Here is a 17,499-nt window from a genome sequence, read left to right on the forward strand (position 1 = left end):
AATGTTGCTGTGCTGGCATTTCTGTTTCAATGTTATTGTCCTATTCTCCTTATCAGACACTAAACACATTTCTCCAGACAAATGCATTGGTGCTGTGAGTGTGAGTGTGTGTGTGTGTGTGTGTGTGTGTGCGTTTTGTGTTATGTTCAGCCATAATTGCAACTGTTTGTTTGGCAATGCCTGAATAAGTGCGTAACATAATTTGCAAGTATGTGTATATCTGTCAGGGAGACAGTGAAATGGAGGGAGATAGGGAAAGAAATAGAGAGAGAGAGATAAAGGCATTCAGTGCACAATCTCTCTGGGTCCAAAGCCCTTGGGTGTCACAGATGAGTTCCACTGTGTTAATCTCTGTGTAATAACTGAATCACAGAAAACAATAGAGCTCTCTGTCCCTTTTCACAAGCCAAAGGGCCTTTGGGCAGCTGGTTAGTCAGTCTGACTGTGTGTGTGTGTGTGTGTGTGTGTGTGTGTGTGTGTGTGTGTGTGTGTGTGTGTGTGTGTGTGTGTGTGTGTGTGTGTGTGTGTGTGTGTGTGTGTGTGTGTGTGTGTGTGTGTGTGTGTGTGTGTGTGCCCGGAAAAAAAAATTGCCACCCTATGTCTGATCTGAATAAAGAGAGCGAGGTTAGGAGACGGCTCTGACCGAATGCTGACTCATGCTTTCTAAACAAGTTTCCACAAAAACAAAGAGAAAAAGACACAAATATAGATGGGGCAGAACATTCACTTCATTAGAAATCCAATTCATTGTGTTGAAATGCAAAACAGTGAGATGATCACAGTGCATTGCATCCGCAATGTGACTGTTGGAGATGCTGTGTCAAGTATAATCCCTGCTACTCCAATGTCCCCTCATCAAAAAGCTGGAACCAGGATATCCTTCCCCAGAGGTGTGATCAGGCTCTTGGGCTGTGGAAGACATATGGCTCTTCAGTGGATTGTTAACGCCCTTTAGGGACGTGCATCCTCATCACTGAGGCTGATACCATCAGACACATTAAAGACACATATGGAGCAACTACTAATCCAATCGGATACCATTCCCTCCTATTGCGATGCAGTGTAGACACAATGTGATACAATGTGAGGCAGGACAATATGCTGTATATATGTAATTCAATATGATACAAATAATTGCATTTCATTTATTTGGTTCTTCTTTAGCAGACAGCTAGTAACAAATGAATATTGCCCTCTTTACTTCATATTTATTTATTTAGTACTGCAGCTTAGTGAGCATCTCCTAAACTTTTTTTTATGTTGTGGGGGGGAAAAAAACAAAAGAAAATAAAACCAGTCCTGGAAGGTTCCTTTAACACACTTTAAAAGCAGTTGCATTGTCCCAATTGTCCCAATTTGATTTGTTGAATCTTACCATTCAAAAAAATGTTGGTAAAATAAACTTTGATTACCGTTATATATTTTGTTGTATTCATTAATGTAGTAGCTATAATTGGCAAATAGAATGATGGGGATACAGTATCCTAGTGGTGAAAATGTACAGTCACAATCTGGCCGTCTCGTAATGAAAAAAAAAAATGAGTGGCCCTCCCCATCATTAAAGTTGCCGATCCCTGTAATATATAGAACTTGAATTAAGAAAAAACATTAATTCACAGACTAATATCTGCCTAAAATAGCGGCCAACCTATATATTAGCCATGCTCCAAGTTAAACAAAAACTGAATATATGCATGTGCCATATATTTTTTGTCTGCCTTGTTAAACAGCATCACACAATGGAAGCATTGCAGTGTATAGATTTACGTGGTTAACCTTATATTAACCCACAACACAGCTACCCTGTCATTTAATGATAATCTAATAATATTCATTTGCTTTGACCATAAGCTTGCATCAGATATTCCAGATAAAGAAGGAAAAAGATCACAGGTGATGCTGTCATATTTCCGGCTTCCGTCGTCCCCTCACCAGAATGTATGACAGGCCACTACAACTACTGAACATTAGAATTTCAAATTTCCATTTCCCCTCCAACGGGCGCTTTTAATAGATCAGTTCCCTTCTCACTGGGCCCCGGTTAATGAGATCCTGTCTGTTTGGGTATTCCTACAGATGCCTCCGTCAAATGAATGACTGCATGTTAAAAAAAAAAAGATTAAATATGAATGAATATGAAACATATATTTAAACCAAGCCATGAGAATGGCATACAGTACAGATAGAGTAAAATACATTCTAAAAAATAAACTATAATTGTCTGGGGGAAAAAAACAATATTGTCAGAATAGCAGCGTGCTTTACAGCTTCTACTCTAAATCTATTACACCACACCTGTACTGCAGCTCAATGCAGTGTCTACAGTCTCTTTTCTTTTTTTTTATGAGTGCCTCTTACCATACTATGACGTACACCTCCCAAATTCTAATCCCCTCCCTCTAATGACCCATTATATCACTCCATCTCTGCAGTGGGCTGACTTCGCTGTCATAGCAACCAAAGCAGCCCAGCGAATAATTACCATGACTTCTCTACAACTATTGCTGGTAACCCACTGACCCTCCATTTACACTGTGGTGTCTGTGACAAGGACACGGGACAGTGGGGGTATGTGTTCTCAACTGATAAAAGTATGTACTCTGTGCCTGTGTTCATCCCTGGTACAGTATGTGCGTGAGCCAGTCACAGCATGAGGCCAGCTTCACTCAGCCCCCACCAGTCAGCTTAACAAAGAGAGTCCACTGCTGGGCATGAGGCTGAGGGCGGTGAGCCGCCGCTGGAGAGACAGTGGGGGCCTCTGTACTCGCTCTGGCCCGCTGCTTTCTTAGTGAATATGCTACAGTAGGAGAAAGAGTGACACGGCCTGACTAACCACGAGAGACTTGGAATTCAGAACAGTTCGCTATGGCGAGTAAGACTGCAGAACATCGTAGTGTGAGTTTGTGATTCTGTTGTTGCATCCTTAATGTATGTAAAGTATGAACCTGTGTCTCCTTCACAAAATTTACCTTACTGACCCATCACAATCACGCTATATTGAAAAGAAAAATGAAAAAGGAACTGACTCTAAAACAGGGTTTGTTGCAATACTCTCTTGGTTGAAGACATGCAAATGATGTAATGCTTTGAAACACGCAATCTAAAACACTTCCGCTCCTGGCTCAGCCCCACTACCATAAGACTTGGGGGGGCTAAGAACTTCAGAATAAAAAGAACATAAGAAGATCAAAGTCTGACACCTCACTTTGCCTTTGGCTTCATTAGATCTTGTGATCTAAGATTATTCAACAGTTCAACAAACTTGTCACGCATCAGTTGAGAACAGGTCGAAATCAGTGTTCTCTTTAACCCTGACAGAATATAACTGGTTAACCTTTGTTTCCTGTTTGGAAGAGAAGAAAAAGTTTCCTATACTCATACACACTTGAAATGATTCAGCTCAAGGAAAGCTCCCACAAAAATTTGTACCCACACCCAATAACTTTATGGATGTTTTATGACGACACATGCCGCCACCCAGACCTCTGACCTTCTTTCAAAGGGCAGGAAAGTAATATATTGTAGAGGAAAATGTACTGTCTCCGGATTCACAAATGTAATTTCAATGTGACCTTTTGCGTCCGCAAACACTAATATTGACCATCTTCCGAGAGTAAGGGTAAAGATAAAGTAAACCACTTGCAATAAGTGTTATCCCTAGCTTTGCTAGCCGTGTCCAAGCAATCAATATTTTATCTATTGGAGAGGCCCACTGTATATGGTCCATTACAGCATGAATGGTTCCTTAGCACGGACACACTGACAAACCATCTTTCATTATTCCACGTCTGCAGAGCAGGTCAAATTAGTTAATTTAATAGCACACAAGTCAAACTAATAGCAGTTCAGCGTGGGGTTACTTATCCAACTTCGTGTTTTGTGTCGTCTTGTCTATCTGCAGCACACAGAGAGCAAGCGAGACAAGAAAAGAGATGTGAGTGACAGAAATGGCGCGTGTATGCGTTGAGTTGTACAGTTTCTGTGCATTTCTTGGAATCTGCAAGTCTTTTTTTCCCCCTTAATCCTTTCAAAAGCCTCTCTCTGGCACAAAAGACTTTCATGCTAAATCTCTGGCACAAGCCCAAAGCCAGCAGATTTCAAGCCTAATTGGCCTAAACAACAGTAAGGGGCATCTTGTCTCCGCGAATTTTGTAAAGAATTGTGTGAGCAGCATTTGTTTGGTTTGTTTAAAACTGAAAACCGTCCCCTTCCTATAACTGAACATCAAAATTGCCAACGTGCATGCAGATTTGCCCCATACTGTACAAGTAAAATAAAACTGAAATTAAAAAGGACAGACTGAGTTAAAGACCAGATGGTATTTAAAAATGCCAAATCGCCATCACTTGATTACAGTGTGAAGCCTAAAGTTGTTAGGGCTGTCACTTTTTATTTGAAATTCCAACGTGGGGGGAGACATTCATATTCTTGAACTAGAACTTGATTGTTTGAAAAAGTGACAGCCCTAGTAATTAATTAAAAATAATCAGACACCCTCCACATTTCTGATTTTACATTTCCAATACCATCCAACAGTAGCGACACAGACACACATTCTGCTTTTGGTGTCCACTACTAAGATACAGTACCTCACATATTTAACTCCAACAGAATCCAGCCATAATTGCTGCATTAAAAATAAAAAAATAAATAAACTTACAAAATTGTGTTTATCACTGTATATTTCACAGGCAAGAGACAATGGAGCAGATGTACTGCTGTGGTGCCACTGTTTACATGCGCCCGTAAGAAATTCATGAGCTGCACAATATCCAAGTTAATTTATATGCAGATATCAACAGAGAGTCACTTGATGAATTATACATCGCAGATGCAACCCACAGAAGACAGATGAGTGAAATTAATGTGCACTTGCACTTCTACAGCCTGGCCACAGCTGGGATCTGTGCAGTTACACCCATGTAAGAGATATCACAGAGAATGAAATAGAAACATCAAATGTTATTTATGAGGCAATATGATGTCAAATGAGTAACCAAAAAAGTTCCCTTAATTCTCTGCATCCCTTCTTATACAAATTCATTTTGTAGAAATCTGAGGACAAAATTAAAAAACTGTTTAGTCCTGGTTACATGTCCATATGGTGCGCCTTTATATAATGCAAGGCATACTGTATCATAAACAACATAAGAGCACAATGCCATGGCATTTCGAAACTGTAGTATATCAGTTACAGTTGCAAAAATATGGATTCAGAGTTGCATGTCAGAACTAGTCCTGTATTACCACTTGCCAGAACTGCAAACCAGCTGCTGAGGGGTGGGTGGGGATCAATTTGCATATGCATTAGGTATGTGAATAGGAAATGAGTCAAGGGTATACAAACTTTCATCCAAGCCATCTTAAACACCATGAACTGATCTGTTTTTCATGGAAAAAACTATTAAACATGTAATTTTGAAGAACACAGATTTAGGCGTTCAATCAATGCCAGGAGAAGAGCTTTAAATTAAGCACATATAGCTCATGACTAGATTGATATTTAATATGAGGGCACAAATTACAAATCTTAGCCATAACAGTTTCTCAACAAGGATCCCAGGCAATCCTGTAAAAAAATGACCCAAAGGTCATCCCTGCAGGTCAGGCTCTTATCACGACACAACCCATTAGTAAGTTTTATTTCTAGGTGAATTCTAGCGGCTGCGCGAATGATAGCAGGAAACAAAGGAGGAAGTTAGGTGGCGTAGTAGAGATACTCCAGCATAGCTACTTTCCGACATGCACCGAGTGGGTGATCTAACCAGGCGCCACTCCTTGCCTGAATGATCCCGCAGAAAATATCAAGACAGTTATTTTAACCCAAACCATGACCTTTTCCTAAATCAAACCTATTTGAACTATCCAAACCGTTAACCATCCGCTTACACGTGTTTATTATTGTAAACACGAAGACAAAGGTCTGGGATGTCTCATTATTAGGGAGCCATTTCAGGAGATTCTCCAATGTTTCATATCAGAGGGGAGGGCAAAATGACCTATATTTATGGGACTAAAAAATGTTTTATTTGCTTTCATCCAGCTTGTTGAATTTCATCAAACACCAAGTACTGCCAGCATCCTTAGGGGAATCTTAAACATAAAGCATTCCACTTCCTGATGTCTGTGATATATAATTCAAGGCCCACCACAAGCAACAGAACAAAACATGCATCATCTTTCTTTATACCATAAGAACGTCATGTTTTGTGGCTCTCCACTGTCTGTGTGGTTGATTCAAGTCCATTCAAATCTGAAAACACCAATTGAAGTTATGTGACCTGTCCTGTATTTGTGTCAGACTCGGGCGTGTTGTTTAACAAAAGGATGCCTCGGGAGGAAGCGGACATAAATAAAAATGCTGAATATCGGGAAGGAGCACATACAGTTTGTACTGACGTGAGCTTTACTCGGAACAAGCACAATGTGGAGCTGGACAGAAAATCTGTCTTTGTTAGCTCAGGGACTGTGAAATGAAATCGAATAATGTGGACAGCGGGAGCCAAGGCACGACTGGATGTAGCTCTCCAGTGTCAACACACATCAATAAACAACCTAATAAAACGCCCCACGGTCAAAACATTATTTCAGCCGCTGTTCTTTTAGATGTGTTGAAAAGACTCGCAGCCAAATACTCGCTCAGCTTCTTCTCTACAAATTAAACGATAGCCTGCATCCTACAGGTGGCGGCTTTAAGTCCATGGTCAGCGTGTGAAATTTTTTTTCCCCAAAAGCACTTTTTCACCATCTGCCTCACCTTCCTCTCATGTCAGCCTCTTCTTTTTTGCTGCGTCTGATCCCCAATTCCACTGCCTCCTTTCTGTATACGTCTTTCTCCATCGATGGGGTGGACAGAAATCTACAAACATAAACCCTACACACCCAGGGCAATCAGGTGGCTCGATCCATTAATGGGACATATGGTCTGATCCCTACCGCTTTCTGTCTGTCTTCCCCATCGTTTTCATCAAATCCTTCTCTACTGATGTGAGCGAGAGATTGATTGACATGTGGAAGTAGCCGCAGCAATACATGGCTGATAAGGAGGAGTGTGTGCTGCTGATGGGTCGCCTGCCGATCCGGCCACACGCATCGCACATGGCATTTATACCACTTGGCTGAAACACCAGTGGTGTGTGTGTGTGTGTGTGTGTGTGTGTGTGTGTGTGTGTGGGTGTGGGTGTGTGTGTGTGTGTGTGTTGAGGATCAGGTATTACCAAAGACCTGTTGAATGAGAAAAGTAAGGAAAGGCAATATGAGTTTTGGAAAGTAACTGATAAAAATGGTCCTTGTGCAAGCACTTTTTCGGATTCTTGCCCTAAATTTATACATTTGTTGTTATGAACATGACACGTTAGATTCAGCAAAGGTGCATATTTGAGCAAACAAGCAAGAGGATAGCTGATTTGTTGTAGAAGGAAGGATGGGACATGGGCCAAGAAAGAACCCATACAATTTTGGCACAAATCCGGACAAAGGGGCAGACAGATATTAACATGGAACTTGTTTGTAAAAAATACATATTTTTTAAAAATCTGGCATATTTAGGGGAATGATATCTATGAGTGTATGCAATTTGCAGCGGATCTAAATAGAAATGTGCATCCAGCATATTTCAATGTGGTTTCATAAGGGGAGTGTTGGGCCTCGGTGGAGGTATGGGCTCTACTGAGTGCCATTCTAGTTAAAACAGTCTTATTAAGATATGAGGTCAAATATAAGATGTTTTATACATATTAATATGACTTGCATGATTTCACACCACTGTTGCACACACATTGCGCGAGTTGTTTATCACACTTGAAATGAAGCTTAGTTAATTATCATCACCGCTTCACTATGGGGTACATGCGGAAAGCAAACATCTTGACTCATCCACTTGTTTATTATGGTAAGATGATTTGAAGTTCTGCACCAGATCTTTCATGTTCATTATCCGACACAGCTGGAGGGAGTTTTGACTTTCCAGAACTTTCCGTTTCTCACATTTGCACATTAATTCTAACCCATCGTCCCGACTCACGGGGGTGTTTTACCAACGTACTACAGAGCAAGCTTCTATAGAAACTACAATACATACAAGCTGCCACTTAAACAATAAGCAACTCCTTTGTTTTTAATAATCTGGACTATCTCGCCCATTATCCTTCAGATATACTCCCTCTCTCTGTTTATATAAAACTCTAGTTAGAGATGATGGTGAATGGGAGTACACTATATTTTACACTCATTTTTGGTTCAGTCAACTTTTGCTGCCACATTAATCTAACATAGAAACATAGTTCGCATTTAAAGGGAAAAATCTGCCCTTAAACTAGCAATACAATTCTTTAGGCAGTAAAACGTGTCTCCTTTACAAATTTTTACATTGTTGTTGTCGTTTTCAGAATAATTCTGCTCACGTTTCCTTGAACAGATGCTGCTGCACGCTAACAACCTCACTTAGCCACTTTGTCTGTTATCAAATAAGGTGTTTTCCTTCCCAAGCTTTAGGAATTTTGCAGCATCAAACTTCAAATCAATGTATTTTTATGTCTCATTGCTTGCAAGTAGTTCAGGTCTGTTACTTTGCTGGCCTGTATGTGTCACACACCCAAAAATGCTGGGTACAACTGCAATTGGATAATATTGGCTGGACTCGAGTTGTAGAGCTTCACATCAATGACACTGTGTCTGTGCCTAGTTGTAGAATAGCAGTCATGTGTGCTTTAACAGGAGAGACGACACGCAAACACCCCACCTCACGTCAAGGCGCAGGTGTTCATATCCCCACAAACACAATATTTCCCACTTGACCAGCCAGGTTTATAATGCTGTACTACTGTGCAAAAAAGATGACATATGAAGCCGACAACAACATACAGTACAGCCCTGCTTCCTGTCACACAATGTGTCCTCATGACACGTATTTTTGAAAGGGGATAAGCGCTCGCACTTCCACTTCAGCTCTAACATTTTGTGCAGCACTGGGTAAGGGGCCTTCACTCCCGCGGTACTTGTTGAGAATCCCCGTTTAAAGCATCTTTGGAAATCAGAAACTGCCCAATTACCTCCTCACACATTAGATTCCAAGGAGAGTTTCAAAAAAAAAAGAAAAAAAGAGTTCAATTCACTGCTTTGGTTGAGAACAGTCCAACAGCGGTAGGTGGTGAGACAGGACTGCAAACGACCCAATTAGCAGAATGCACGGTAGCCTCGCAGGAGAAAAATGCATTGTATCCAAAGAACTCACAAGTGCATATCACTCAGATATTCCCGGACCTGTGGATATTTATGAATTCTGATGAAGAGCCCTAATACATGTCATATAGGTCATACTCACACACCAGCCGAGGAATAAACATCACACTTCCACACTTACAGTATTCATACGAGCTCTGGGCACATTTTCACCCGGGGAAATAAAGATGATCTGTGCTCTGGCTATGGCTTCTTCTCTGATGCTCAATTAGCTCCGACAGACCTGGCTAGCTGATCCAATTATTAATTCAGCTTAGCAAGTACAGTGTGACAGGTGCAGACATGATGTCATGGCGAGGCAACCGCAGACAGCCCGGGCCCTGCACTGAACACATACCATTAGGGGTTTTTTTAAACGTGCAGCATTTTCATTTCTGACACCGCGATGGTGAAGAACTGCGGGGTCCTAACTCGTCGCGTTCGGTCGTGTCGACCCCTTGCTGTTCACTTTCTCGCATTCAATGCTTCCCGGTCTCTGTCAAGCGGTTAGGTTCTCGAGGACCCAAAACACAGACGCGAGAAAAAGCGAGGTAAAGTGTGGTGAAGATGAAAATGGGGAAAAAGGCTTACCGGCAAGGCTGGCGACATGGCGTGGGGCACAAAGGAAGACGAGGGAGAAGAACAAGAGGACTCGGAGCACGGAGGCTAAATACACAGGGGAGGCGGGGCTCACCGGACACAGGTGAAACAAATGAGGGCGGGGCCGGCAATCACAGAGGCAGGAAAACTGGTCGAAGACAGGAAGTCAAAACAAGGCAAGCGATGTCAAAATAAAGCAGGAGTTTTTTCTAAGTTTCTTACAAAGGGGAAAACGTGACAGTCTCTCACCCAGCCTCTCTGCATCTTCCTCGTCTCGACGCTCATAAGCCTCCGCCACTCCCCAACAAGCTCCGTCGATAGCTGTTAAACAGCCACCCCTCCGGTCTGTCACTTAACACCCCATCTCCCCCCGTCCCTCTAACAATTCACCCTTGATCGTTAATCCCCTTCTCTCCCTTGCATTGTCGCCCCCCTCCGTTTCTTTATGTTTTTCGTCACATTACATATTTTCCATACATTTTTTTTCCTCTTTATTTCTCTTCGCTTTCTTCTTTTCTTTCTTTTCTCTTGCACCAAAAGGCTGTAGGGGAAGAAGGGAGGATAATGGAGTGGAGGATGAGGAGGAGGAGGGCAGTGGGCTGACAGAGGGAGTTCCATCTGCAGCAAGCTCATTAGACGATGGGAGGAGAATTGGCAGCAGAAACACTCTAGGCATCCTCACCCACCACTCTCTTTCTGACTGTCTCGCTTTCTCTCAGACACACATATTGCTACCTTGCTGGACTCATTTCAACACTGACACATCACTACTTCCCCTCTCTTTCTCCCTCTCTCCCTCCCCGTCTCCTCTTCCTGCTGCGCTCCTCAATGTCCTGCTGTCATTAATCACTACGATATACAATACACAGCAATTGGTGAACGGTTTTACCTTTTACTACCTTGCAGTACTGTGAGGCCATATATTTTTACAACTTGTGGAATCAGTGAAAAGCAAGCCATAAATCCAAAGCATTGTTTAACTTGGATAATTTCTTTTCTTCTCTGTCTTTGAATGTGAAAAAGAGAAGTGCATGAGATAATGCCGACAGGAAGATTAAATGCTCACCGACACATCAGAAAGCTAGAAAAAACTGCAGCACCTCTGTCTGCGCTTTACCCTGATAATTTACTAGACCCTACTAAGTCATTGTACAGTCATTTGTCAGAATTCAACTCCGCCATTTGTAGAAACTTAAATGCAAAGGGGCCAAGTGTGAGTGTTAACAGACAATCTGAGCAGTCTAAGCTGATGTAATGACATTGTCCACTTCTTTGACCTAGAAGTTGCCTGTAATCTTCTCTCTCTCTCCTGGCTTTCACGTCAAAGTCAGCAGATGGTGAGGATACAATTACGGTGGTGGGACGCAAGGAAAAAAAGGGGGGGTGGGGGGGGGGGGGGGTGTACGTCACATCAGCAAAAGTATCCTAAACATTTTGTTGCGTTCCAATTGAGTGTCCAATTGCGTTGTCAATCGGTTTGACACCCCATAGGGAAAATCTGTCATTGTGCTTCCCCCTCCCTGCATAGAGGTCAAAGGGTGACAGACATACCAACATCCTCTCAGCTGTGAGGGATTTCGTGTCCTGCTCAAGGACACTGCGGTGAGATGAATGGGGCCTTGAATCCAGATCTTTTATTGCCAAATGGACTCTCCTAAAACACACCTACTGTACACAGGAGCATGACCTTTGTCTAGTAGATGCATTCACCTCAATTATGCTCAATCGGATGTGTCTATTGACCAGTATTAGTTTTACATACAAGTTTATTTTGTGTATATGTATACGATTGACTCATTATACTTCTGACTGGATTCATAATTTCAGTCTCAATTGCTAGTTTCAAGTCTTTTCTCTATGAATCATGATATTCATTTTGTAAATGACCCTCCCATTTAGAGTAAAATTGATGAAAAAACACAGTATGCATTGCATGCACTAGCCCTGTCCAATAGTTGCAGGTATGCAGGTGTTGGTGGGGCTCTCAGTCAGGCACGCCCCCTGCCCCCCGCTCCTCCAAATATGGTTACTTCAGGTTTCAAAAAACCAAGATGGCACAGGCCAAAATGCTAAACTTGAAGCTGCAAATCAGAAGTTCACAAACCACTGGGTGATGTCCACAGCATCAAAAAAAATGTTGCTTTCACGGAGATGTGACAAGAGTGTGGAGCGCTGGGAGTTGTCTTTGACGGGGCTAGTTGACAGTTAGTCAATGAGAAAGTAATGATTAAATTTTCCAAGTAACTTGCTTAACACGGGAGAGGCACTGACTGGCAGCCATGCAATGGGTATACCAGGCACAGTGCTTGGTTTGTGGTGTGTGTGCAGAAATACTTTCAAGTATGGCTTAAATAAATTTAATTTAACAGTCAATTTTCTTCCATGTAAATATGCTGTCAGTCAAGTTTTTTTTTTTTTCCAAAAACGCTTCTGGATATAAAACTCAATGGCTGGGGTTCAAATGATGCTAATGAATTTCATTGCAACTCTGATAAATACCACTGACGATCTACTGTAGGATATAAGCTGGACATATACAGAGAGCCACGTTGGGTGCACTGCCCAGCACCCTTGAGGGAAAGAAGATTGATATTAGAAGTTTAATGGTGTGTAACATGTCTGCAATCTTGTAACAATTCCACTGTGATGGGGGATATTGTAAAATTGTCCATTAGCAGTGACACATCGGTGTTTTTTATGTCATTAAACAAGCTCATAAGCATCTATCCACCGTCATAGGCATCAAGACATGGGATTGATTAGCAAACTGTGGCTGTCAATTAGCACATCCCCCTGTGCCCATGCATATGCAGGTACTACAATCAGCAGGTATGGATCAGATGTCAGCCAGTTGCCTGAGGCCCACTCACGCCGCACTTCAGTGAATATGTAGAGGAAACCCTGAACAGCATATCATAGGTAACACAGCTCAAGGACAACAAGGTGTGAAATCAAAGCATCGTTTTCCTTGTTCTCTTATTCTTCTGCCTGGTGCTTCATGTTCTATAGCTGGCTTATTTTTCTTTAAGTCATGTAGAAGCAACGGATAAAATTGACATGTCAAACATAGATATGGACACTCTCTCTGTTTTTATTGGTCCACGGAGAACAGTTGTTGATTTTGGTTTATTTTCCACACCGCTAACAAATATTAGACAGATAATAAAAGACTAAAGTCAATTTCCGCACCAATAATAACTGCAACAATAGCCTTTGTTCACATCACAGTGACAAATGAACAGCATCAGATGTTGGACTTGGGCTTGTGTCACACCTCAAAGAGGTGCCATATTTGCCAATGGGGCTCATAGCGCCTCTGGAAGAAAAAGCCATTTATGCATTTTCAACAGTCATCTAATCCGATTTTATATAGAGAGAGACACACGCTCACCTGTTTCAGGAACATTTCTAAAATCCAATTGAATTTTGGGCTGCCTCTTGTGTTGAAATAATAAAGGTGCAGCGTGACACAGCTACAGTATTTTCAAATCCCCCCTGCCCCTGCTCTGCTCCTGGGAGGATAACTATAACTCAAAGTCGGCTCTCCTCATCAGAGCTGCTCTATGGGGCAACCCGCGGCCCAGCTCATCCCGGCAACTCTTTGGACTGTCGTCAGCACTCCATCCGGTGGATGCCTGCCAGCAGCCCCTCCGTCCGATCAATAAGCACTGGTGGCCAGCCTTCCCCCTTTGCTCTCTCTCTCTCCCCGTCTTTCTCTCCCTCTCTCGGCTACCACAGTGTGAAGACTGCTCTGTTCTGCCGGCGCAGCATAGTGATTAGGCCTTAGGCCTGTGTTGCTGTGTGAATTAGTTTAATCTGTGTCCCTGATGAAGGACAAGGCGTTTCATGCACACTGGAGACACTCGCTGGACATGAAAGAAGCTAATCTTTAGGAAATATAGAGAGGAGATGAGTGTGAAAGTGTGTGAGGGAATCGAGACAGTTCCCACAGTGATAGGTCTTTTGTAATTCCGCTTATCCTTCAACAACAAAAAAAAGATCTGTTGAGGTTTTTGAAGATGTGTGGCTCATGAGCCAGGAAACTGCTGTACTGCCATCACTCCTAAGTACAGGGGAAAGTGTATAATATGCTGGATTAAACAGACTGAGCAGTGGTTATCTGTGGAAGACACGGGAGGGAGGGGGGAAAAAAAATCTTTATCTTTATCCCTTTTTGCACCAGAGGTCAGTTTAAGGGGAATTAGAGGGGATTGTATTCTCCTTGTTACACGGCTGCTTACCTGGCTACAGAAGCAGCCTAACAAATCTCAACACAATTTTTGGATTTTCATCGCGACAAAGAACCAAAAGACCCAGGTTGTAATGGGATTTTAGACCCGAGCGTGTACTAATACCCTTTCACTCTCTGTACATCTGTGCCTCCGCTGTCCATCATGCACCTGTCCAAGTGCTGACATGCAGCTGAACATGAACCCACAGCATGCCTTACAGCAAGCCCGGCCCTCCCCCTCCTCCCCTACAAATCATCTCCTGGATATATTGTACGCCCTTGACAAACTGCCAGGGCACAGCCCCCCCCTGCAAAATGTCTATTGATCACAGCACGGGTAAGGCTGTGGGAAAGGTTTGGAGTCTCGGCGAGCCTCTTATCCTTGTATCACCTCTCATACTCTCGCCAGACAAAAGGAAATTCCATAAAACGCATCAGCAGACGATGAGATTCGTGAGCAATACACAGCACCTGAGGCACAGAATTTGGTCCCCAAAGAAATCATGTACCATGCTCTAGCATGACATCATGTCCAGATGTTTTTTTTTTAAGAACATAACAACATGAATGGAGTTATCGAAACAAAAAAAAATAGTCATACCCCCTTTTGTTTACATGGCGCTTTCCTCACCCTTTGAGCACTTTTACGCACAAGCAGCGGTGAATTTGGGTCAGCACTCAGCTGGAGCCAAATGTGTGTGTGTGTGTGTGTGTGCACAGCCGGACGCTTGTTTCTGCGAGGAGCTCCCCAGCACGCGTGTTATTTAAAAAAAAAAAAAGCAGGGCATCGTTTGTTCCCCTTCGAACCAACAGTTTCCCAATACACCATCCAGCATGTGCGATCCAGAGGTCACGATCGGATTTCTGCACATGCAATTCCCCAAAAATGCAAGAGTCAATCCCGGTCTGTTCTTGGGGCTTGAAAACTCGCTCGTTTGAAGACCTGTCACACCCCCCTCTTTGTTATGTGAAGTCAATAGCAGGGGGAAATAAGGCGATGACTTACCGAAATGTGATCCTGTCAGGGACCGGCGTCTCCTCGTCTTCCCTCCTGTGCCTGGTCCGCCTCTCTCTCTCTCTCTCTCTCTCTCTCCCTCTCTCTCTCTCTCTCTCTCCCTCTCTCTCTCCCTCAAGTCAATCCGCAGTGTGCTCCGATCAGAACCAAGCCGAGCAGTGCGCCTTTTCGCTGTGTCCTGCGTCCAGAGTTGCCGGGGATGGAGCGACCATTTGCCGGGATGCTTAGCCGGAGGTGCGAGGCTGAGGCATGCGAAGGGAGTGGGAAGAGGTGGACGGGGGAAGAGCAGGAGGAGGAGGAGGAGGAAGAGGAAGAGGCGAGGCGCAGCGAGGCGCCGGGTACGAAAGCGAGGAAGAGGGAACGAAAGAAAGAAAGGGGAGAGGAGAGCAGCAAAGCACTGCAACGACGGGGAGGCAACACCAGCGGAGAGGAGGCAGACACGCAGCGCTGTCTCCCTCCCGCACGCGCGCGCGCTCAGCATCCTATGGCAGCACTGCCATCATACGAGGACATGGAGCGCCATCTGCAGGCGGTGTGCGGCAGGGCCGGTTGGGTGTTGCCTCGTACGATCACTCATATGAGCATATATGCACATTGTGGTTTCGTTCTTTCTTTGCAATTGTGACAGAAGCCCACCCAGGGTTTAATGAGATCTGGATTTTTGCTGTGATTCTGCATCTGGAACAAATGCTGCATTTCACTGCTGTGTGTGTGTGTGTGTGTGTGTGCGTGCGCGCGCGCGCGTGTGTGTGTGTGTGTGTGCATGTCATTGAAGTGTCTCATAGAAAGTCATCCATGGCATCACATAGTCATTTGACCCCCACCAAACACAAGCATTCATTTATTCCCTTGGGACACACCTTAACTATTAATATGACCATTAACTCACTGCATGCCAAACCTAAACTCTGAGCCTGAAACTAACTTTAATCCTTAACCAAAACCAAGGTGAGTCCGCATAATGTTGATTTAAGGGAAAGGGGTTATCTGCCACCACCAGCACCTCCACTCCCACCCATGTTGTTGTGTCCCCCCCCCCTCTCCACACACACTCCATGGTAACCAGATCCCATGGGGTTATGATGATGATAATATCACCTGACCTTCACTCCATCATCTCTCCAGCCCATAATTCATATCCCCCCTTCGCTTTTCACATACACACCTGGTTTGCCAAGGACAAGAATGCTGGGCATTTAAATCATGTGTGTCTATATCATGTTCAGCATGTTCAGTCATGCATTGTGTGACTCGGCTTAGTTCTTCATTGCTTGTTTGCTTTGAATATTTATATTAATATTTAATATAATTTCCCAATTTCCGCACGGGGATCAATAACGGATTATCGTATTCGAATCGTATTGTATCTTAAAATGAATGTGGTATTGATATAAGACCGCCATCAGTAAGTAATTCAATTAGTCCTTTTAAAATCATTCAATATGATCACTCTTCCTTATTTTCCAGCTGTTGAACAGTTTAAAATTTTATTACAATCTATACAGCAGGACTTGTATTGCATTAGGTGTTTCTATTTAAATGCTGTGAGAGTGTATGCATGTCTGAAGAATAACCACTAGATGGCGCCAATGGACTGAGATATGACTTGTTACCCAAAAATGAATGCTTTTTGATATAATTGATTTGATATTAACAGATTTTTCTCAACTGCAAGAAAACATGGTTTTGAAAAACTGCAGGTGATGTGCCATCCTTATTTTTCATTTTCCTATTTGCAGGAGTCCCAGAAACCTGATGAAATATAATTTTCCTCACACAATTTCGAGACATTTTGTCAATTATAACAGAACAGGTTCATGTCCGCATTCACAGCAATCACTTTTTCTCCCCCTCTAGGCGTGAAGATGGTTTTTATCTTTCATCCTGTTTGCGTGTTGTACTTTACTCCTCAGTGTTGAAAGCCTGTGCACATGAATGGCATGCTACGAATGGAAATTTGTTACATGTTCTAACAAATCAAAGTTTTAATAAAGTCTGACCCTTAGATGTTTTATATATTTAACATTCTATCATTTCTTTCTTTCCCTTTGGGGCACATCCCATTGCATGTGTGTTTTGAAATGAGGATAGTGAAAACCATTGACACCGTGCATGAGAAATTAAGTTTTGTTTGTTTTTTAATGAGTCACTGCAGGAATCTGGAAAATTTGAGAACAATGGAAAGAATCAAAAGGAACAGTCATTCTACAGTGACTTAAAACAATGTGGTAAAGTCACCTTGGTGGAAATCATTGTTTACAATGTTGTTTTGTTCCTGTGTTTATGGAAAATGTTTCACCCACAATTTTGATTTGTTTTGGGAAAACAGCCCGAGTCACCCCACACCCACCCTCAAATACAGTCGCACGTATTAAACCTGCATCCAGTACTATACTGCATTCCACAAATGGTTGGTAAAAATAGACAAAACAAG

The 17,499-nt window shown here is 42.9% G+C and overlaps 1 protein-coding gene across 3 annotated transcripts in view; it reads right to left on the reverse strand.

The window, feature by feature from the left end:
- ctnnd2a (catenin (cadherin-associated protein), delta 2a) overlaps nt 1–15,567 on the reverse strand; it is a 192,047-nt gene extending 176,480 nt beyond the window's left edge. For all 3 annotated transcript variants that reach the window (XM_035619639.2, XM_035619638.2, XM_035619637.2), the window contains exon 1: nt 15,057–15,567. In XM_035619639.2, coding sequence (XP_035475532.2) covers nt 15,057–15,546 — 490 coding nt within the window. In that variant the 5' untranslated portion in view covers nt 15,547–15,567. The remainder of the gene's footprint in view (nt 1–15,056) is intronic.
- Nucleotides 15,568–17,499: the final 1,932 nt, after the last annotated feature.

The sequence above is a fragment of the Scophthalmus maximus genome, chromosome 21 (genome assembly GCF_022379125.1).
Source record: "Scophthalmus maximus strain ysfricsl-2021 chromosome 21, ASM2237912v1, whole genome shotgun sequence".
In the NCBI taxonomy this organism is placed as follows: domain Eukaryota; kingdom Metazoa; phylum Chordata; class Actinopteri; order Pleuronectiformes; family Scophthalmidae; genus Scophthalmus; species Scophthalmus maximus.